The following is a 22,858-nucleotide window of genomic DNA, read 5'->3' on the forward strand; positions in this document are numbered from 1 at the left end:
GGGATTGTTTCCTTAATTTCTCTTCCTGATCTTTCGTTGTTAGTGTATAGGAATGCAGGAGATTCCTGTGCATTAATTTTGTATCCTGTAACTTTACCAAATTGATTGATTAACTCTAGTAGTTTCCTGGTGGCATCTTTAGGGTTTTCTATGTATAGTATCATGTCATCTGCAAACAGTGATGGTTTTATTTCTTCTTTACCAATTTCTATTCCTTTTACTTCTTTTTCTTCTCTGATTGCCATGGTTAGGACTACCAAAACTATGTTGAATAATAGTGGTGAGAGTGGACATCCTTGTCTTGTTCCTGATCTTAGAGGAAATGCTCTCAGTTTTTCACCATTGAGAATGATGTTTGCTGTGGGTTTGTTGTATATGGCCTTTATTATGTTGAGGTGGATTCCCTCTATGCCCACTTTCTGAAGAGTCTTTATCATAAATCGGTGTTGAATTTTGTCAAAAGCTTTTTCTGCATCTATTGAGATGATCATATGCTTTTTATTCTTTAATTTGTTAATATGGTGTATCACATTGATTGATTTGCATATATTGAAGAATCCTTGCATTCCTGGGATAAATCCCACTTGATCATTGTGTATGATCCTTTTAATGTGCTGTTGGATTCTGTTTGCTAGTGTTTTGTTGAGGATTTTTGTATCTATGCGATATTGGCCTGTAATTTTTTTGTGTGTGTGTGACATCCTTGTCTGGTTTTGGTATTAGGGTGATGGTGGCCTCATAGAATGAGTTTGGGAGTGTTCCTCCCTCTGCTATATTTTGGAAGAGTTTGAGAAGGATAGGTGTTAGCTCTTCTCTAAGTGTTCCATAGCATTCACCTGTGAAGCCGTCTGGTCCTGGACTTTTGTTTGTTGGAAAATTTTTAATTACAGTTTCAATTTCATTACTTGTGGTTGGTCTGTTTATATTTTCTAATGCTTCCTGGTTCAGTCAGGAAAGTTGTACCTTTCCAAGAATTTGGCTATTTCTTCCATGTTGTCCATTTTATTGGCATATAGTTGCTTGCAGTAGTCCTTATGATCCTTTGCATTTCTGCAGTGTCAGTTGTAATTTCTTCCTTTTCATTTCTAATTTTGATTTGTGTCCTCTTCCTTTTTTCTTTTTTTAAAAAATAAATTTATTTATTTATTTACTTTTTGCTGCATTGAGTCTTTGTTGCTGTGCACAGGCTTTCTCTAGTTGCAGCAAGCAGGGGCCACTCTTCGCTGCAGTGCATGGGCTTCCCATTGCAGTGGCTTCTCTTGTTGCAGAGCGTGGGCTCCTGATATGCAAAGCCCTGGCATGTTGGGCTTAGTAGTTGTGGCGTGTTGGGCTCAGTAGTTGTGGCATGTTGGGCTCAGTAGTTGTGGCATGTTGGGCTCAGTAGTTGTGGCATGTGGGCTCAGTAGTTGTGTCACACAGGCTTAGTTGCTCCACAGCATGTGGGATCTTCCCAGGTCAGGGCTCGAAACCGTGTGCCCTGCATTGGCAGGTGGATTCTTAACCACTGTGCCACCAAGGAAGCCCCTCCCTTTTTTCTTGATCACACTGGCTAAAGGTTTATCAATTTTGTTTATATTCTCAAAGAGCAAACTTTCAGTTTTATTCATCTTTGCTATCGTTTTCTTCATTTTTATTTGACTTATTTCTGCTCTGAGATTTATGATTTCTTTCCTTCTACTGACTTTAGGTTTTTTTGTTCTTTCTCTATTTGCTTAGGTGTAAGGTTAGATTGTTTGAGATTTTTCTTGTTTCTTGAGGTGAGATTGAATTGCCATAAACTTCCCTCTTAGAACTGCTTTTTGCTGCCTCCAGTAGGTTTTGGGTCACCACGTTTTTGCTGGCATTTGTTTCTGTGTATTTCCTTGATTTCCTCTTTCCTCTTCAGTTTCTTCAGTGATCTCTTGGTTATTTAGCAGTGCACTGTTTAGCCTCCCTGTGTTTGTTGTTTTTACAGGTTTTTTCCTGTAATTGATTCCCAGTCTCATAGCATGTAGTCAGAAAAGATGCTTGATATGATTTCAATTTCCTTAAATTTTCCGAGACTTGATTTGTGACCCCAGGTGTTATCTATCCTGGCGAATGTTCCACGTGCACTTGAGAAGAAAGTGTATTTGGCCACTTTGGGGTGGAATGTCCTATAAATATCAATTAAATCTATCTGGTCTATTTAAAGCTTGTGTTTCCATATTTATTTTGTCTGAATGATCTGTCCATTGGTGTAAGTGAGGTGTTAAAGTCCCCCACTATTATTGTGTTACTGTCAATTTCTCCTTTTATGGCTGTTAGCATTTGCCTTATGTATTGAGGTGCTCCTCTGTTGGGTGCATAAATATTTATAATTGTTATATCTTCTTCTTGGATTGATCCCTTGATCGTTATGTAGTGTCACTCCTTATCTCTTGTAAGTGTCTTTATTTTAAAGTCTATTTTATCTGATATGAGTATTGCTACTCCAGCTTTCTTTTAATTTCGATTTGCATGGAATATATTCTTCTATCCCCTCACTGTCAGTCTGTATGTATCCCTAGGTCTGAAGTGGGTCTCTTGTAGACAGCATATATACAGGTCTTATTTTTGTATCCATTCAGCCACCCTGTGTCTTTTGGTTGGAGCATTTAATTCATTTACATTTAAGGTAATTATCAATATGTATGTTCCTACTACCATTTTCTTAATTGTTTTGGGTTTGTTTTTGTGGGTCTTTTTCTTCTCTTGTGTTTCCCGTCTATTGAAGTTCCTTGAGCGTTTGTTTTAAAGCTGGTTTGGTGGTGCTGAATTCTCTTGGCTTTTGCTTGTCTGTAAAGCTTTTGATTTCTCTGTCAAATCTGAATGAAATCCCCGAGTAATCTTGGTTATAGATTTTTCCCTTTCATCACTTTAAATATATCCTGCCACTCCCTTCTGGCCTGCAGAGTTTCTACTGAGAAATTAGCTGATAACCTTATGGGGATTCCCTTGTGTGTTACGTTTTGCTTTTCCCTTGCTGCTTTTAATATTTTTTCTTTGAATGTAATTTTTGTTAGTTTGATTAATATGTGTCTCAGTGTGTTTCTTCTAGGGTTTATCATGTATGGGACTCTCTGCGCTTCCTGGATTTGGGTGGGTATTTCCTTTCCCATGTTAGGGAAGTTTTTGACTATAATCTTTTAAAATATCTTCTCAGACCCTTTCTTTTTCTTGTCTTCTTCTTCTGGGACCCCTGTAATTCAAATATTGGTGCATTTAGTGTTGTCCCAGAGGTCTCTGAGACTGTCTTCAATTCTTTTCATTCTTTTTTCTTTATTCTGCTCCTCAGCAGTTATTTCCACCATTCTATCTTCCATCTCACTTATTCGTTCTTCTGCCTCTGTTATTCTGCTATTGATTCCTTCTAGTGTATTTTTCATTTCAGTTATTGTGTTGTTCATCTCTGTTTGTTTGTTCTTTAGTTCTTCTAGGTCCTTGTTAAACATTTCTTGTATTTTCTCGATCCATGCCTCCATTCTCTTTCTGAGATTTCAGATCATCTTTACTATCATTACTCTGAATTCTTTTCCAGGTAGGTTGCCTATTTCCTCTTCATTTATTTGGTCTTATAGGTTTTTACCTTGCTCCTTCATCTGTAACATATTATTTTGTCATCTCATTTTTTTTGATGGGTGGGACTGTGCTCCTTTCTTACTAGGTGTTTGGCCTGAGGCATCCAGCACTAGAGTTTGCAGGCAGGTGGGTAGAGCCAGGTCTTGGTGCTGGGGTGAGGACCTCTGGGGGAGCTCACACTTATTAATATTCCCTGGGGTCTGAGGTTCTCTGTTAGTCCAGTGGTTTGGACTTGGTGCTCACACCACAGGAGCTCAGACTCAACCCCTGGCCCGTGAACCAAGATCCTGCAAGCCACATGGCATGACAAAAAAAAAAAAAAAAAAACTGGAACAGAATAACAAGGAATAAAAAAAAAAATTAGAAAACTGACAGATATATTAGAAAAAATAAAAATATAAATCAGAGAACAACTGGAAGGTAAAACAGAACCACAATAGCAAAAAAAAAGTCCAGAAAAGGCCTTGGCTGTAGAGGGCAGGCCTTAAGCAGGGGAGGGGTTTAGGCAGGGGCAGGGTCTAGGCTCAGTACCCATGTGGCCAGATAAGGCACTGGGGCATCTGGGGGCAGGGCTTAGGCGGCCTTAGAGCACAGAGGATCAGTCCTGGGACCCCAGCAGGCTCCCCAGGGCCCAAGTGGGCAGGAGAAACACTAGCTGTGTTCCCCTCCAATCCTCTCAACCCCCGAGGGTCTCTCCCCATCCCTGTTGATACCCTCGTGGTCAGTGGGCCTCTCCAGGTGTGGGAACCTCTCCTCTCCCCCAGCCAGCCCTCAGGGGCGCCAGTCCCATCCCACCTCCACTTCTCCTACCTCCTCGCTCACCCCCACATCCTACCCAGTTGCTTGGGGATTCCTCTCATCCTCTTGGGTGCCAAGGTCCCCCACCAGAGTCTAGTAGGTGCCCTAGTTGTGATGCAAACTCCATGTCCTCTTACTCCAGCCACTAGTGTGTTTTGTTTTAAAGTCTATTTTATCTGATATCAACAGAGCCACTCCACCTTTCTTGTGGTTGCTGTTTACATGATATATCTTTTTTCCATCTTTTTACTTTCAAGTTATTTGTGTCTGAATCTAAAATGTGTCTCCTATAGACAACATATAGGTGTATCGTGCTTTTTATCCATCTGGCACTCTGTTTTTTGATTGAATTGTTTAATTCATTTACATTTAGTGTTGTTATTGATATAGTTATATTTACATCTGCCATTTTACTTTTTATTTTCTATATTTTTGAGTACTTTTTAACGGTTGCTCTAGGGTTTAACATACACATCTTCTAAAATTTATTTTATTGAAGTAGTTGATTTACATTGTTGTGTTAATTTCTACTGTACAGCAAAGTGGTTCAGTTATACATATGTATACACACAGTTATACATATGTATACACAGTTATACATATGTATACATCATATATATATTGAGTATAGTTCCCTATATAGTAAGAACTTGTTGTTTATCACGTACATCTTAACTTATTAGAATCAACTTCAACTGTATATTAGCTTAATTCCAGCAACATATAGAAATATTATTCCTATATAGCTCTATTCCCTTTCTCCCCTTTGTGGTATTACTGTTATACATATATTACATCTATTAATGTTACAAACCCAACAATGCATTGTTAAAATTATTACTCTACCATCTGTCATTATTTTCCTAGCTATTACAGCTTTGCTCCCACCCACCTCCTTTGTGCTAGTATTAGCAGATATAGTCTAGATATATTACATTTCTATATGTTGTAGGCCAAACAATACATTAGATACATATTATTTTATACAATTGGTTTTTAAATCACTTAAGAGAAAAAAGGAAAAAAATAGGAATTTATCTTTTATAATTACATAATTACCTTTGCTAGTGCTCTATTTTTGTTCATGTGTATTTGAATTACCATCTGGGGTCACTTGCTTTCAATCTGAAGAACTTAGGTATTTCTTGTAAGTTGGTTCTGCTAGCAACAAATTCTCTCAGAGTTTATCCAAGAAAGTCTATTCTGCCTTTGTTTTTGAAAGACAGCTTTGCTGAATATAGGACTCTTGGTTGAGAGGCTTTTTATTTCTTTCTTTCAGTACTTTTGATATTATCCCACCACCTCTGGCCTCCAGAGCTTCTTCAGGAAAGTCAGCTGTTAATCTTTCTGAGGTTCCCTTGTAAGTTATATAAATTTTTCTCTTGCTGCTTTCAAGATTTTCTCCTTGTCTTTTGGTTTCAGCCTATTTAAGATGATGTGTCTGTTTGTGGGTCTCTTTCCATTTATCCTACTTAGAATTTGTTGTGCTTCCTAGATATGTAAATTTTTATTTCTCAGTAAGTTTTGGAAGTTTTCAACTATTATTTCTTTGAATTTTTTTTTTCTTCTTTCTCTCTCTTCTCTTTCTGCTACTCCCATTATACATATGTTGGTGCAGTTAATGGTGCTCCTCCATTTGCTCCTGGCTGGGAAAGGAAGTCTCTGCCTGGTACCCCCTTCCAGGAAATCCTTCCACCTAATGATAATGGTGCTGGGGGACTGTTCCTTATTATTCTGAGGCTGTGTTCATTTTTTTTCATTCTTTTTTTCATTGTGTTCTTCAGTTTGCATAATCTCTATCAATCTCTTCAAGTATGCTGGGATTTTTTCCTGCCAATTCAAATCTACTGTTGAGACCCTCTAGTGAATTTTTTATTTTAGTTACTGTACTCTTCAATTCTAGAACTTCCATTTTCAAAAAATAATTACTATCTATCTATTGATGTTCTCTATTTGCTGCAACTTGTGTTAAAAAACAAAATTCAACAGAGTAAAACTGAAGATCCATTTGCCTTTATTAAATAATTCATGAATCGGACAGCATCCCACGTATCAAGTAGAAATGTGCTCTGAGAAGCTGCACAAATTGTGAAGTTTTTATACGTAGAAAGAGGGTATGACAAAGAAGTAAAAGAACAGATTGTTTCAGGCAAGGTTACATTCCCTTAGGGAAAGGCAGGGATCTTAGGGAGTTTACCTCACTAATACTAACCAGGAAATTCCAGACTGATTGGTTTAAAATCCACTCCTGGGAGAGGCTGAGACTGCAGTTAGGTCAGGTATTACGTCTTACTGGGGCTTAATACAAGTGTCTCCATTTGGGGCTTTTTTTTTTTTTTTTTAACAATTCTCTTTTGATCTCTCCCTGAGATATGTAATCAAAATTTAAGGCAGTAGCACCACTCTCAATTATACCACTCTATGGTTCTCACAACTTTCGTTGATCCTTGATTTTTGCTTTTTGGGTTTTTTGTTTTTTTTTTTCTGAACATCTGTGGTATTCACAGGTCACGACTTCAGGTTCACATTTTTTAAGTAGGTCACTTCCTCCATTTCTTTTTCAGTGTTCCAATCTGAGGGAGGTCATTTGCTTGGTGGCTAGTGACTACAAACATGCATTTAAAGCTTTTGAGAGGGCACAGCACACCAGAGAGGTTATTATGATTATTGTAAGTAGGATAATTCTCAATGTTCATAAAGCATTTGGAGCTATGGTCCCCATGACCCAAACCAATCAAAATCAAATAAGTTAAAAAAAGACCCCACTGGACTTCCCTGGTGGCACAGTGGTTGAGAGTCCACCTGCCGATGCAGGGGACACGGGTTCGTGCCCCGGTCCGGGAAGATCCCACATGCTGCGGAGTGGCTGGGCCCATGAGCCATGGCCGCTGAGCCTGTGCGTCCGGAGCCTGTGCTCTGCAACGGGAGAGGCCACAACAGTGAGAGGCCCGCGTACCACACACACACACACAAAAGACCCCATTGAAGGGTCTTTTTAAGCCAAATGGCTTGTTCAGTGATTTATGTGACTGAGCTTCCGCTTCCCCAGAAGTGTCAATCCAGGTGCAGCAGGTGGTGTAGGCCACAGCACACACATCTCCTTGCTCAGCTTAAAGATAATCCAACTTTGGTTAGGGAGTGTAAGGCTCTTTGCCGGGCAGCCAGTATCTTAGCAATTGAATCTGCAGTGTCTCCAAGAATTAGGAATGGTTTCTAATCATACTCTCATTTGTGTTTACTTCCACGTAAGGGGTTAGTCAGGTTTTTAGCACAAATGGGAAGAGGATCTTCTAGTCTGAAATAAAAAGTTGTTCTAAATTCCAGAGGTTACTCCCTTTAGCAGTGGTCTGGGAGGTATGGGTGATGGCATTATCTTTCCAGGCCAATGCCAGAGTAAAGGAAAGAAAGGGAAGAAGAGAAGTATTAAGTCTTGATTCAGCATCTTGGGTGGAAGCAGATTTCATTGATGCTGACATATTTTACAATAGAGATAACCTGAATTTGACTAGCAAGCCCAGGTAGAATAAAAGTTGTTTATCTGCATTATAGTCAGTGTTGATAACTCTAAAAACATGTCTGTTTTAATTAAGCCAACGAACTTAAACTAGCTTTAATACTGAATGTTTTCTCGGACCACATGAACCTGAAAAGCATTTGGGTTAGTTTATATTTCTGAGAGTTTTTAGAATAACCAACCCATAATTTATATAAGTTCTTGTTTGTTTTTAAAGCAACTGAATAGAGCTCTTTTACAAATTAATTTTAGTAATATCATCCAGAGGTAGGAAATAACACACATCAACCACACATGTATATAGAAACAGGAACATATTATACAAATGCAAACAGAGACCTCATAGCTTCGTTTTAAAATTTTAGTTACAAGACAGGTATGATGATGTGAAAATCACTATTTACAAAAAAACAGTTGGAATAAGTTAAGTTCTTCTGTTCAGATAGCTAAAGCTTTTTCTGCTAATATTTATGGAGAAGACCCACGATTTTTCATTTATCTAAATTCAAATGACCTTTCCCCCTTTCATTCTCTTGATTAGAATTACCTCTCTGAAGATTGTACTTTAAAGAAATGGCCTAGATAAGAGTTAATATTTACAGCTCAAAGGCACAGGAAAAGAATGCAGGTTCCTTCAAGGACTTTGGTTTCTTAAGGCCAATATTGAAAAGTTTTTTGAGATGAATAAGGGAGGTTTGAGGATTGGTTAACAAGGATTGGTGGTTTCTGGAAGCACACCTCTGATCCTGGAAAGACTAGACTTGTAAAACAAGGACAGCTGTTTTTACTTTCTCGTAGAACTGTATTGCTGCCTAAATGATATCAAAGGACTGTCAGACCCATCCACCTATGTTGGAATATTTTTCTTCCTCTCTTGGTACAATTAGCTTAGGGGAGAAGGCTTTAAGAAAAGTACTAACAGGCTGGGAACGTCGGCTTCCAATCTGGCCAAATTTCTGATCATAGAGTTATTAAATCCTTTCAAATATCTTGTCAGGTTTCAGCTGGAACAAAGAGTAAACATTTCTGGCCGTACTGAATTGGATTTAGGAGGTGTTCTTAAAGAGGGTGCAGAAGATATTATCCTCACAAGATCTTAGAGCCACTCCCAAAAATAGCCAAAAGGAAGACTTAGATAATGACCAACAGTTGTCCCTGGGAGAGAAAGAATCAATAACCAGTGTGTCTGGATTTGGGCAGGAGGGGACATGAAATTTTACTTTCCTCTCTCAACTGGTCACTACAGACAGGGATTACCAGGATGAGCACTCAAATAAAAGAGGATAGAGGGGAGCAATAGAAATTACATCAGTCTTGGAAATTCCCTGGGGTCCAGTGGTTAGGACTCTGTTCTCTCACTGCTGAGGGCCTGGGTTCGCTCCCTGGTCAGGGAACTAAGATCCCACAAGCTTTGCAATGCGGCCCAAAAAAAAAAAAAAAAACAGACAGACAGAAAGAAATTATGTCAGTCTTACTATTTTCATCTTGTTTTGTTTTTAGGTACCTCTTGTGTCTTTAATTTTTAACTAGCATTTTTCAATAAATATTTTAATGAAGCTACTTCGTAATTTTGAAGGCTTTTGGAGGCTTCTGCAAACCAATTAAAATAAGTTATCCTGTTCTGTTTGTTTGATATGGGAACACTTACTTTTTTTTATAGGACATTAGGATTATATTTTATGATTTTTTAAACAGATATTAATGTGAGAGATATTGACAACTAGAATCCATGGCTAAAAGGGAAGTATGTAGGGCTTCCCTGGTGGCGCAGTGGTTGAGAGCCCGCCTGCCGACGCAGGGGACACGGGTTCGTGCCCTGGTCTGGGAAGATCCCACATGCCGCTGGACCTGTGAGCCATGGCCGCTGAGCCTGCACGTCTGGAGCCTGTGCTCCGCAACAGGAGAGGCCACAACAGTGAGAGGCCACAACAGTGAGAGGCCCGCGTACCGCAAAAAAAAAAAAGGAAGTATATAAAGTGTTAGAATAATAGTCACATGGAAATCATATAGTATACTTTCTTAAATTGAAAAAAAGAAGTGAAAGACAAAGATGTAAGAGTTAAATTATATAATTGATATAAAATAATTTGTTGTATTTTCTATCCTACACTTGATTATTTTTGTATGACTTTTATAGATGCAGTCCTTCTAATAGTTTATAGTTGACTCTCACAGAATTCTATGGGATGGAACTAATCATATTCCTTGCTACCTTCCCACTCCTTCCTTTGCAACCTATATTTAATATTCCATGGATATACAATTATATATATTTTTAGTTTTTAGTTTTCCATTATGGTTTATTACAGGATATTGAATACCCTGTGCTGTACAGTAGAACCTTGTTGTTTATCTGTTTTATATGTAGTAGTTTATATCTCCTAATCCCAAACTCCTAATTTATCCCTCCCCCACCCCCTTTACCCTTTGGTAACTGTAAGTTTGTTTTCTATCTGTCTGTGAGTCTGTTTCTGTTTTATAAATAAGTTCATTTGTGTCATATTTTAGATTCCACATATAAGTGATATACAGTATGTGTCTTTTACTTTCTGACTTACTTCATTTAGTGTGATAATCTCTAGATCCATCCATGTTGCTGCAAATGGCATTATTTCATTCTTTTTCATGGCTGAGTAGTGGTCCACATACACAATGGAATACTTCCCATGGTGCGGGGGCTGGGGGGGGTGGCGGCTAAATCTCACTGCACCAAATTGTGTCCCCCGACACTCCCTGAACTTCGGGTAGTAAGTGTTAATTTCAGCTGCCATCACCACTGTGGCCTTAAGAAATATGGATCCCTTTTGCATACCAGAACTCAGTGAAGACACTCTACTCTTCCCTGCAGTACAGCTGAAACCAGGATAGCTGGTTCAAATAAGACTCTACGGAAAACTTAAAAGAGAAATGGACTCAGAAGAAGCATGGCACATGGCTGGCTGACACAGGCTAGATCTGCCCAGGCTGCTGCTACCTAGAGGCACTCACCACTTGGGATCATACAACACCTTCTCAAAGTCCTGACTCCAGAGAGCAGGGGTGCTCCCTTCTGCCTAGCTGGCCTTCTGCTCAGTTTCAGGTCCCTACTCATTCTTCCACAGGCCCTCCCCGGGCACCTAGCCTGCAGCAGATGCTCTGCACACACTGGGGATACAGTGGTGGTACAGAGCTGCTGCCCACACAGTGCACGGTCTATGGGAGGCAGCCAACAGATAACCAAGCCACTGACAGATGGCAGTAAGTGCTGGAAAGGAATAACTGAAGTCTCACTGAGGAGGCAACATTTACTGAGATCTGAAGTTTGGGGAGCCAATGCCTTGCAAAACAAAGAGAACATTCCAGGTAAAAAGAACACTAAGTGCAAAGGCCCTGAGACAGGAAGGAGAGACAGCAAGACAGCCACCGTGGCTGGAGTGGAAAGACCAAGGGAAAGGGAGCACTGACAGGAGGTGGAGAACAGGGCAGCCAACACACAGGGTCTTGTGGGTCTTGCTAACTGCGAGAGAAGCTTCTGAAGGGTTTGAATCAGTAGCAGGACATGGTATGATTTATATTTTAATTTAGAGCTCCCTCTCTGGCTGCTCTGTGGAACAAGTCAAGAGACTGAAGCTGTCTTCCAAACACAGTATGGTAGTGGTGCAGTAAAGTGAAAGAAATGGACACCGTGCACACTTATTTTGGAGGGAGAACCCACAGACTTGCTGATGGATGGGGAGGGTGTCTCCTGATCTGTGACTCATCCCCCAACAGCAATTCTTCCTACTCCCAAGGGCCAGGTTCACAGGCCTCAACAGGACAACCGGACGAGAACACAGACGGTGACTCTCCTTGCTGAAAGCCTGCACTCAGGAGCGAGGGGGTGTCGGAGGACAGCTGTTCTTCCCTCCCAAGGACAGCGAAGAATGGAGGCATGGGTGGGAAGTGTGCATACCAGGTACGGAATGGTCAGGAAGGATCCCCAGAGGAGTAAGCTGAGGGGGGCCTTCAAGGTGCAGATTTGGCGGAGTCACCCTGCAATGCCCGTCAACGGAACCTCCAACACACTAGTATTGCCTTATGCTTGTACAGAGCTTTGTACTTTGTACATAAACGCTGGCATGCCATTGTCCCAGCCCCCTGAGTTGTTATGAGGAGATCTGCACAGGGCCTGCAAGGAGAGGAGATGATATTGAGGCAGGGTCCCTTATGATGCAGAGCTAGGAGCACACATGGTTTAGGGAAGGAGACGGGCTACAGGAACTGGACCCCAAATGGAGGGAAGAGGAGAGAATGACCACTGTTCCAGCATCCATCCTACACCAGCTGGTGTGCTGGGGCGTGGCAAGGACCTCTCATTTCATCCTCACCATCGTTAATACAACGAGCTGCCTAAGGCTTGGAGGAGTGGTGATGCTGGGGATGGGGGCGATCAGCAGCCCTGCTTAGCCCTCGTCAGTCCTTACTGGGACTTCCTGTCACACTGCTCACTGATTATCGCACTTGTTTGGAGCAGTGGCGGTACCTCACCCTCCCTCTAGGCACACTCCAAGAACCTACAGAATGCTCACGGGTGGCTGGGAGCGTCGGAGGAAAAGGCAACTCTCTTCCCTAATCCCTGCCCCCCTCCCCCGCATCGACAACAAAATGTGAAAAACCCTAGAATCCTTGGAGCTACGTCAAGGCTCCCATTTTCGATCGTGCCTGTCACTGGATTTTCCCAGACACTTCCTAAAATCATTTGGCGTGGACCGTTCCTCTACTTTTGATGGCTTCTTAATCAGAAGTATGCAGAGCACCGCCGGCATACTCCTGCTGGCCGGCTGTCCCGAGGGTCGCGGGCGCCGAGTGTTCCCAGCGCACAGCCCCCGAGGCAGGCCCGGGGAGGAGGGGCGCGTCCCGACCAAGCGCGCTCCCCGACCCGGCTCGCAGGGCTGAGCGTGACCTCCCGCCTACACTCCTGCCCCAGACGGGCAAGGACGCGCAGTCTGAGCTGGGTCCTAGAAGGAAAAAGTGAGCGCCCGCCGGTTCTACTCACTGTCGTGCCTGCGGGGTGCCGGCCGCCTCCCTCCGAGGATGCGCCCGTCCTAACATACGCGCGCCAAGGCCGGCAGCAGGGCGCGGCCCTGCGGGCACCGATAGCTGCCCAGGGCCCCGCGCGCCGCGCCTCCCGCCACCGCCCCAGGTCTGCGTGCGCGCGTGCGTGAGCGCGTGCCGACCGGGCCCGCGACCCACACCGGGGTCGGCGCCGCGGCACAGCGCCCGCGGGGCGGCCGGGAGCTGGCGGCGAGCGGAGGCGCCGCGTCCTGCCCGGTGGGCGCCTGGCCTTGCCCGAGGCCCGCGCGCCCCGCGCCCGCTGAGGGTCCCCGCCGCCGCAGCCACAGAGCCCGAGCGGTTGGCGGCGGCCGGGAGCCTCCTTAGCGGAGCCCCATGATGTCAGCTGGCCCGGAGCGGCGGCCGTGCGGCGGCGGGGATGGGGCCGAGGACGCCGCGCGGCCGTCTGCACGCCCCTCGCCCGGTCCGGGCCCCGGCTCGCTGGCCCCGTCGCCCGGCAGCCCCGCCGCCGCCGCGGCCCAGCCGCCCGCGAACCTGTGGCTGGAGCTCGGGCCCGCCTGCTCGAGGGCGCAGCAATGCCCGAGCGAGTCGAGCGGGCAGACGAGCGGGGACCTCGGCACCAGCAGCAGCAGCGGCGGCGGCAGTAGCGCCGGGCTGTCCCCGGGCTCCGACTCGGACAGCAGCGGCGTGGTGTGCGGCGGCCGCGGCGGCAGCGGGGGCATGCGCGGCGCCCTGTCCCGCTCCTGGAGCCTGGAGAGCCTGCGCTCGGCCACCGCCGGTAAGGGCGCCGCCGTCACCCCGCGCGCCGCCGCTCCCTGCGTCTGTCCGTCTCGAGCGCCTTCTCTCCATCCCTCTCGAGACGGTCTCTCCTCCTGTCCTTTCCTCCTGCACTTTTTCTGTTGCTTGTTTCCATCTTTTGGTTCCTGGCTTCCTATTGCTTTGCTCTTCCGATTCCTTCTCTCTTTCCGGGTTTTCTTCCGATTTCCCACCACCCCCGTCCCGTTTTCACCCACTTCTACCTGTTACAGCCGAGCCCTGGTCGGCCCCCTCCCCCCTCGTAGCCGGGCGCGTCCTCAACTGGGAAACTGAGTGTTTACGGTGAGAACAGAATGTGGTCCCTTGATGCACCGTTTCCCTTCCCCAGACTGTTCTTGACCGATGGCACAGGTCTGGCTTTCCGAACTGCAGCTCCTTGAGTTCTGTAAATCAGAGGAGAAAGGAGCGGGCTCACTAGCCAAGGGTGGACCGGATTCAGTGTGTTTGGTCCTGACTCTAGGACTGAGGCTCCCTGCAAGAGGAGGGGCTCTAGAGGTCCCTTCAGAGGGACCCTCTGAAACAGTGCGGTTTCCGTGAGATGGGATTGCTCTGATGTCCCCTGGCACTGTGTGCCCCCCCGCTTAGGGCTCCCCTTCTGCCCCAGGGACCGAATTCTGGGTGCAAATTGATAGGAAGACTTTGACCCTAAATATTAATTAGCAAGGAAGCCCAGAGTGGTGACCCTTGATTAGTTGCTAAACTGCAGTCTTTATATTTTACTTCTTGAAAACCTTCAAGTTATTTTTGAGCCCCTGTAATGAGAGCTGTAAAGGAAGACAGGTGCTGCCTGGGAATCAGGGAGGTAGTTCACCCATTATGCTTCTGGTTGGGGGTGGGGATGCTGCCTGTGAAAGCCGTAGAGCCCCAGGTAGGCAGTGGAGATGAGGGTCTGCATGTGCCCGGGTCAGAGCAGCAAAGCCAGAGAGGAGCAGGGGGGCCATGCAGGCAGCAGGGTTGTCTTGTCGCATTCCGTCCGCTGTAGTTGTCCTGTCCGCGCCCGCACCTCTCCAGGATGGAGCACAGGCTAGGCTGAGGAGGACCAGAGGTCGGCTCTGTGGGTGTAAGAGTACCAGGAATGGCAGATAAAGAGTTTGGACTCTGCTCTAAACTCCATGGGTTTGGAAAAGGAAAGTGAAGGACGCCCAGACCCCTGCATTGAGCACTCCATGACCCTCATCTGTCCTGTCTCAAAACAAACACATGAAACTCAGAAGAGTTGAGTAACCCAGCTGTTGGTGTATCCTCCAACTAAAAGTTTTTCAGAATTCTGCCACTCTGAGTCCCTCCCATCCCAGTTCCCTTGAAACTTGCCTTTCCCTCCTCTCTGGGGTGCTTAAATAGCCCTAATTCGAGAAAAACAAACTAGATAATAGCGATGGGGGACTTCAAGCAAACTGGCCAAGGAGCCTTCCTTCTCTTTGCCTAAATGAGTTGCCTTCCACTTCTAGAGTCGGAGGGCGTACCTGCTCCACGTCAGCACTGGCAAACCGGTTCAAAGAGGCTGTGGGAGGTGGCCCTGGTGCCTCCCTGGACTCCCTTGCCATTTCTTCCTTCTGCCCCGGGGCAGGGGTAAGCCAGATGGATACGGCAGAGGCCTGGGTTTATTAGGCACCCCTGCGATCCAGGGACTCTCCAGAGCAGACTGGGGGGACTGAGGCAGCGTGGATGAGTTTGAGAGATAGCAGCTGTATGTGCATGAACGTGTGGGGCAGGTGTGTATGTGGGTGGGGTGGGGGTGAGGGCAGGCAAGGTGAAAGCTAAGGCCCAGAAGGCTTCTCCTTGAGGGGCTCAGAGCTGCCCTTGCAGTGGCAGGGCAGGGTTTAAAGCAATATGATGTTGGAAGAGTTGACCTGAGAACCCTCAGACCTCGACTTTCTGCCTTTTTTGGGAGGCTCTCCGTGGGTAGTGTGGTATGAGGGTATGAAGGTATGAAAGGGTACATGAACCCTGTACCCTTGAGGTATGAAGGGGTACATGAACCCTGTACAGCTGTGTGAGTGCATGGAGCCATCTCTCAACTGAATTCCTGGAGAGAATTAAGTCCTGATGTCCTGAGGCCTCCATTATATATAATGAGTGAATCCTCTTCTCTTCTGGAATGGTACTAGCTATTTGCCATCCTTGGGAGGAACTGAGAAAATAAGCATTCAAATAATTTTCTTTGGATTTGTGGTTCAGTTGAGGAAGTCTTGTTGGAAAGGCTGCCATAGAGGAGGACTTGATAGGAAAAAGAAAGGGAAGGTGCATTTGTCGAGCATCTTCTATATATGCCAGGTGTGAGGCTCCATGTTACTTCATTAACCACAGAAAAATCTACTGCTATACTACAATCCAGGTATGAAAAGAGGCTCAGAGAGATGCAGTAACTTACCCAAGGTTGCCCAGCTGGGTCATGTCTGACTAGAGCTTCAGGCCTGAATTGGTGTGACTTTAGGGGGGGCTCTTTGCTGGGTTTGGAGTGGAAGCTGGGCCAGGCCCAGCAGGGAAAGGCAGCATACTGGGGGGATTCACACATTGAAGTAATGTCTTAGCTACTTGCATGGTCACTGTTGTCTTTATTCAACAGACAGGGCTTTTATTCTGGGTCCCAGGTACCCCATTTTCAAAATGAGGACATGGAAATCTAAGGTCTGACCTCTTTTCTAATCAACTCTAGAATTCCACGATCCTAGTCAGGGCTGTTGAATTAAGGTGGGTTCCCACTAGTGAGCTGGCATTTATTTCATATTGTATTTCCATTTGACTGGTCTGTGGCTCTAAGACAAAACATATGTGTGTTGAATTGAGCTGTGTTTGCCTCTGAAGGAAGATTAAGAATTACCAGTAAAAGATCCTTAGCAAAACTTAATTATTGTGGTTGTGATGTTTGTGATGAAGTGTATTGCTAAACATTTTAAAAGCTGTCAGCAAGAGCCAGAAAGGTTAGTACTTGAGGCTGGAATTACAGCTAACCTGCCGGGCAGAACATTAGCCAGGAAATCCAGCACAGAACTGTCAGTAGACCTTCCTTGTTTCCAAAGACTGTTTGTTTGTTTGTTTTGTTTATTTTTGGTTGCGTTGGGTCTTCGCTGCTGCACGCGGGCTTTCTCTAGTTGCAGCGAGCGGCGGCTACCCTTCGTTGCGGTACACGGGCTTCTCATTGCGGTAGCTTCTCTTGTCGCAGAGCACGGGCTCTAGGCGCGCGGGCTTCAGTAGTTGTGGCTCACGGGCTATAGAGCACAGGCTCAGTAGTTGTGGCACAGGGGCTTAGTTGCTTCGCAGCATGTGGGATCTTCCCAGACCAGGGATCGAACCCGTGTCCCCTGCATTGGCAGGCAGATCCTTAACCACTGAGCCACCAGGGAAGTCCCCCAAAGACCTTTTGAATTTTAAATATCCAGTCTTGGCATTTTCCACTGAAATGTCACTTACCCTGGTTTGGAGAAGGCTTTCCTTAAAGGCAGATTCTGAAAATAAAATGTAGTTGACAGAGTGGAATTTCCATAGCCCTTTCTTCTGCCCAGTGTTCTCTTCTCCCCCTAAGCGCCTGTAGCCTCCGTAGCCCTCAGATATGCTATCACGCCACTGTTACTTGGCTAAGGCTTTTAAAATTCCTATTCTGGATGTGTTGTCTCACAGGCTTAATTCTCAATTCACGCTTCTGGGGTTGACGGTTCTCACTACCCGTGCTGACAGTTGTCACTACCTGACAGTTCTCACTACCTGGTCAGTGTCATATGATTTCTTGGGAGAGAACCCATGCTACATCCACATTCCTCTGCAAGCCCTGGAGGCATTTTTCTGGCTCAGAAGGGAATCAGACTCATGAGAAGGCTGTGCCTCTCTTGCAATCAGACATTTATTTAACACATCAGGTTCCAGGCACAGCTCTAGGCACTAGAGATGGCAAACAAATTGTACAAGGTTATTGCCCTTAAAGGAATCACAGCACAGAGAGAGACAGGCAGCGTCAATTCATTATGATAAGTGCTGTGATAGAAGTAAACTCAATGGGATGATGTTCCAGAACCACTCTCAGTAGATAATTCTCTAGAAGGATTCACAGAGCTCAGAAAAGTGGTGACACTTTTAGTTCCAATATATTACAGTGAAAGGATTCAAATTAAAATCTAGGCAAAAGGTGCATAGGACAGAGTCCAGGGGAAAGCAGGCACAAGCTTCCAGGTGTCCGCTTTCATGGAATCCCATGGACCATACTTAATTCTCCCAGCAACATGGCGAGAACATGTAGGAAGTATTGCCAACCAGGGAAGTTCACCCAAGCCTTGAGGTCGAGGGTTTTTATTGGCGGTCAGTTACTTAGGCATGCAGCATCCACAACTGACCTTAGTTACTTAGTCTCCAGTCTCTACAGAGGCCACTAATATAGTGTAGCTCAAGGGGCCCAGCATAAATCATATTATTAGCATAAACTATCTGTCATGTCCCAAGGCCCCAGGTATGCAAAGACACTGTTAGTGGGCAGGATATTTTAAGGACTTAAAGTCTGTCTCCCAGGAGCCAGTCCTTTCTTCCAAATATGCAAGGCTTGAACATCTTTGTCTTTACTGCACAAATAAGGAAGCTCAGAAGAGGGGTGCCAGGCCCAGCCTGTCATGGGGGGCAGGAACAGGAGGAAGTGGTTCAGAGAAACACATCAGGAGGAGATGTTGCCTGAGCCTTAATGCCTACAAGTTTGTTGTGATGAGGTGTAGAAAGAGCTTTGGGGAGAGAGGGCTAACATAAACAAATGCTGAAAACTGTATGAAGAAAGGGAACCTGTGCTGACTGAGCATCTGTGCTAGGTACCATGCCGGGTGCTTTAAATATGCAGGAATTGCATATACTATGGACTGAGAAGCATAGCAAGAGATGAGTCTGCAGACAGGAAGACCAGACTGTGGCTGCATGCTAGAAAATGTGGACTAACAATTTTTGGAGCCATGGAAAGGTTTCAGGCAGAAGGTTGATGTGGCCAAATTGCTTATATACTTTTTTTCCTTCTTTCCTTATTTTTCTTAAAGTTATACACAGTAAAAATTACTCTCTTTGGTGTATAGTTCTAAGAGTTTTGACAAATTTAAACAGCTGTGTAACCACCACCATAATCAAAATATAGAAGTTTCATCACTCCAAAAAATTAAAGCTGCCCCTTTGTGGTCAACCCTTTCCCCCACCTCCAGTCCCTGACTAGTCTATTCTCCATCCAAATGGATTTGCCTATTCCAGAATGTCATATAAATGGAATTATATCATGTTGCCTTTTTAGGCTGGCTTCTTTCACCTTACATAAATGCATTTGAGGTTCATCTATGTTTTTCCATATATCAATAGTCGGTTTTCTCCTTTTAATTGCTGAATAGTGTTCCACTGGATAGATGTTCCACAGTTTGCTTATTAGTTCATTAACTGACATTTGAGTTGTTTCCAGTTTTTGTCTATTACAAATAAAACTTCTGTGAACATTAGCGTATGAGTCTTTGTATGGACATGAGTTTTGTTTCTCTTGGGTAAGTACCTAGGAATGAATTGTTGGGTCATTTGGTAAATGAACGTTTACCTTTATAAGAAACTACCAAACTCTTTTCCAAAGTAGCTGCATTCTCACCATCAAAGTATGCTGGTTGCCATTGCTCTGTATCCTTGTCTGCGCTTAGTATTGCCAATTTTTTAAGCCATTCTATTAGGTGTATAATATCTCATTTGGTTTTAATTTGTAGTTGCCTAATGACTGTTGATGTTGAACATCTTTCATATACTTATTTGCCATATTTATATCTTCTTTGGTGAAGTGCGTGAATCTTTTGCCCAGTTTTTATTGGGTTATTTTCTTATTATTGGGTTTTGAGAGTTCTTTATACTGTATTCTGAGTAGAAGTACTTTTTCAGATATATGATTTGCAAACATTGTTTCCAGTCTCTGGCTTGTATTTTAATTCTCTAATAGTGTCTTTTGCAAAGCAAAAATTTGTAATTTCAATGGAATGTAATTTATAGTTTTTCTTTTACGGATCATACTTTTAGTGTTATAGTCAAAAAATCTTTACCGAACCTGAGGACACAAAGAGTTTTTCCTGTGTTTTCTTTAGGAAGGTTTTATAGTTTTACATTTTATACTTAGATCTTTGATCCATTTGGAGTTAATTTTTATAAGGTTTGAGATGAGGGTGAAAGTTCTTTTTTGGCATTTGCATTTTCAAATGTTGTAGCACCATTTAGTTAAAAGACTTCTTTCTCCACTGAATTGCCTTTGTACCTTTGCCAAAACCAGCTGTCTATGTTTGTTTCTGGACTCCCTGTTCTTTTCCACTGATCTAAGGGTCTGTCCTTTTACGCATACCACATGGTCTTGATTATTGTAGCTTTATAGTATGCCTTAAAATCAGGTATGTGAATCATCTAATTCTGTTCTTCTTTTTCAATATTGCTTTAGTTATTCTATTTTTTTTTGCCTTTCCTTGTACATTTTAGAATCAGATTGTCAATATCTACAAAATATCCTCCTGCAGTTTTGACGTGGATTGTGTTGACTCTAGAGATCAATCTGGGGAGAATTAAATCTTGACAATATGGAGTCTTCCAGTTTATGAACGTTGTACATCTGTGGCTAGGAAGCCAAGCCAAGAATTCCCCACTAGATCTCACCTGCAGCACCTGTAGATTTGGGTGAATTCCTGCCTTCTAAATATTTCCAAACTATCCTAAAGCTCCTGAGCCTGCCAGAAGGTGATTTTCCTTACTAACCTGTAAGGCTGGGAACCCAATTAGCCTGACATCAGGCCACTTTTTCCAAGAGGGCTTTGTGAACATTGGCTCCAGGAAGTCAATCTGAGCTCCTTACAAGTGTCTGGTTATTTTTATTTTTATTTTTTTGCGGTATGCGGGCCTCTCACTGTTGTGGCCTCTCCCGTTGCGGAGCACAGGCTCCGGACGCGCAGGCTCGGCGGCCATGGCTCACGGGCCCAGCCGCTCCGTGGCATGTGGGATCTTCCCGGACCAGGGCACGAACCCGTGTCCCCTGCATCGGCAGGCGGACTCTCAACCACTGCGCCACCAGGGAAGCCTGGTCTGGTTATATTTGACTAAACTAGTATCATTCCCAAATATGACATTCCAGGCAAGGGTTTGGTTGCATAGCCAATGTTCCAGGTATTCCTCTTCTTAACAAGGAGGACAGATTCTCATTGAACCTATGCAAATAATTATATTGCTTTGAAAATAAGAATACTTAGTAAGAGTTTTTTAAATTCTGGAGGGGTCAGATAGGGAGAAAAAGATATTATTTACAGATGTTTCATTTAACTTTACAAAGTGTAGTCTACTAAATGGCAATTTATGAGTTAAAGATAATGTAAGAACAAAAGGGGGTTCTTGTATAGCCAAGAAATAGAACATTAAAATGAAAGATCTGATGAGAATTCATAATAAGGATAATGTAATGGATGAGGAAATTTGGTTGTTTCTGCAGGATACAAAACAAGATAATGAAGTCAATCAAAAAAATTTAGACATCATAATTATAAACATAATGATTAACCCTGTTCTCAAAGAAGGCCGTTAACGTTACATCTAACTTGTTAAAATGGATGAACATTTGCAGGGGAATCTGTACGGAGGATGCATCTTTACAGAGGAAAAAATCTTCAGATATAACATACAATAATTCTGACAAAGTTATATTATGAATATGCCAAGTATACAGTTAGAATATATCAAATATATAGAGAGAGTCAATAAGTCTGGAGCAGACCTGTATATTAATAAACATCTGTAGATTAATAAAATCTCATAAGTAAGTGATATGAATCCCTTACAAGATGCTAGATTTAAAGAAGTACAGTTGCAACCAAGTTAACATTTTAAAAATACAGTTGACCTTTGAACAATGTCAGGGTTAATCCACATACAGTTTATAGTCAGCCCTCTGTATCCGTGGTTCCTCTGCATCTGCAGATTCAACCATGCATGGACCATGTAGTAGGTAGGACCATGTAGTCCTGTAGTATTTACTACTGAAAAAAATCCATGTATAAGTGGACCTGCACATTTCAAATCCATGTTGTTCAACTATAAATGAAATTATGACTGATAACACTATACAGTTGTTGTATGATATCAGGAAAAGTGGCACCAGGATTCCAATGAATAGAAACACATCATGGACAGCAAGGACATTGGCAATTCTCTAGGGACTTTCCATACAGTATACAGTGTCTGAAATATTTATATTATTAGTATTTTACCCATTCAAAAATCTTTTTAATATTTATTTATTTGGTTGCACCAGGTCTTAGTTGTGGCTAGCTGGCTCCTTAGTTGTGGCATGCAAACTCTTAGTTGTGGCATGTATGTAGGATCTAGTTCCCTGACCAGGGATCGAATCCAGGCCCCCTGCATTGGGAGCTGCGCCACCAGGGAAGTCCCTACCCATTCAAATTTAACCTAGGGAAAGCTGTGCAACTCTTCTGACTTGACAACTCTTCCCATTTGACTCATCAGTATCAAATATACCTAAATATATCTAGCGCTTGTCTTTCTTACAAGGTGAGAGAACAAATGCTTTATGATTTTCCAGGGGCCCTCTGGGAAATCACAAAGACAGTTATAGGTACAAAAAGTCATCATTTAGGATTTAATTTTGGAAAGGCAAAATATCAAAAATTGTCAGAAGATTTGAACACTGATTAAGATAGGATTTTGGGTTACTGAGAACAATACTTGGCTAACTATTTAATAAAATATTTCTAAAGTAAACATGATTGTAAAGAACCTTAGCTCTTTCCTAACTAAGAAACTTTCGTTGTATTAAATAATCGAAGGCATAACAGAGTCAGCAAAGCACAAGGAATGATTTTGATAATACACAGAATCTCTACTATGTAAGCAGATTACACAGAAAGCAATGAATAACCTTTTACAACCTCTTATTAAGAGCAAACCAGGGCTTCCCTGGTGGCTCAGTGGTTGAGAATCCTCCTGCCAATGCAGGGGACACAGGTTCGAGCCCTGGTCCAGGAAGATCCCACATGCTGCGAAGCAATGAAGCCCATGCACCACAACTACTGAGCCTGCACTCTAGAGCCCTCAAACCACAACTACTGAGCCCATGCACCACAACTACTGTGGCACCTACAGCCCGTG

At 43.7% G+C, this 22,858-nt stretch overlaps 2 protein-coding genes across 2 annotated transcripts in view; both read left to right on the top strand.

Moving 5' to 3' along the window:
* LOC113607274 (translation initiation factor IF-2-like) overlaps positions 1-16,814 on the top strand; it is a 32,448-nt gene extending 15,634 nt beyond the window's left edge. The window contains exon 2 of the mRNA XM_027082477.1: positions 10,474-16,814. Coding sequence (XP_026938278.1) covers positions 13,298-14,011 — 714 coding nt within the window. The 5' untranslated portion in view covers positions 10,474-13,297 and the 3' untranslated portion in view covers positions 14,012-16,814. The remainder of the gene's footprint in view (positions 1-10,473) is intronic.
* The window catches only part of LOC113607273 (uncharacterized), a 253,782-nt gene that overhangs the window by 161,836 nt on the left and 69,088 nt on the right, over positions 1-22,858 (top strand).

This window comes from Aethalodelphis obliquidens, unplaced genomic scaffold, assembly GCF_003676395.1.
Source record: "Aethalodelphis obliquidens isolate GAN/ISIS:26980383/991018 unplaced genomic scaffold, ASM367639v1 scaffold47, whole genome shotgun sequence".
NCBI lineage: Eukaryota > Metazoa > Chordata > Mammalia > Artiodactyla > Delphinidae > Aethalodelphis > Aethalodelphis obliquidens.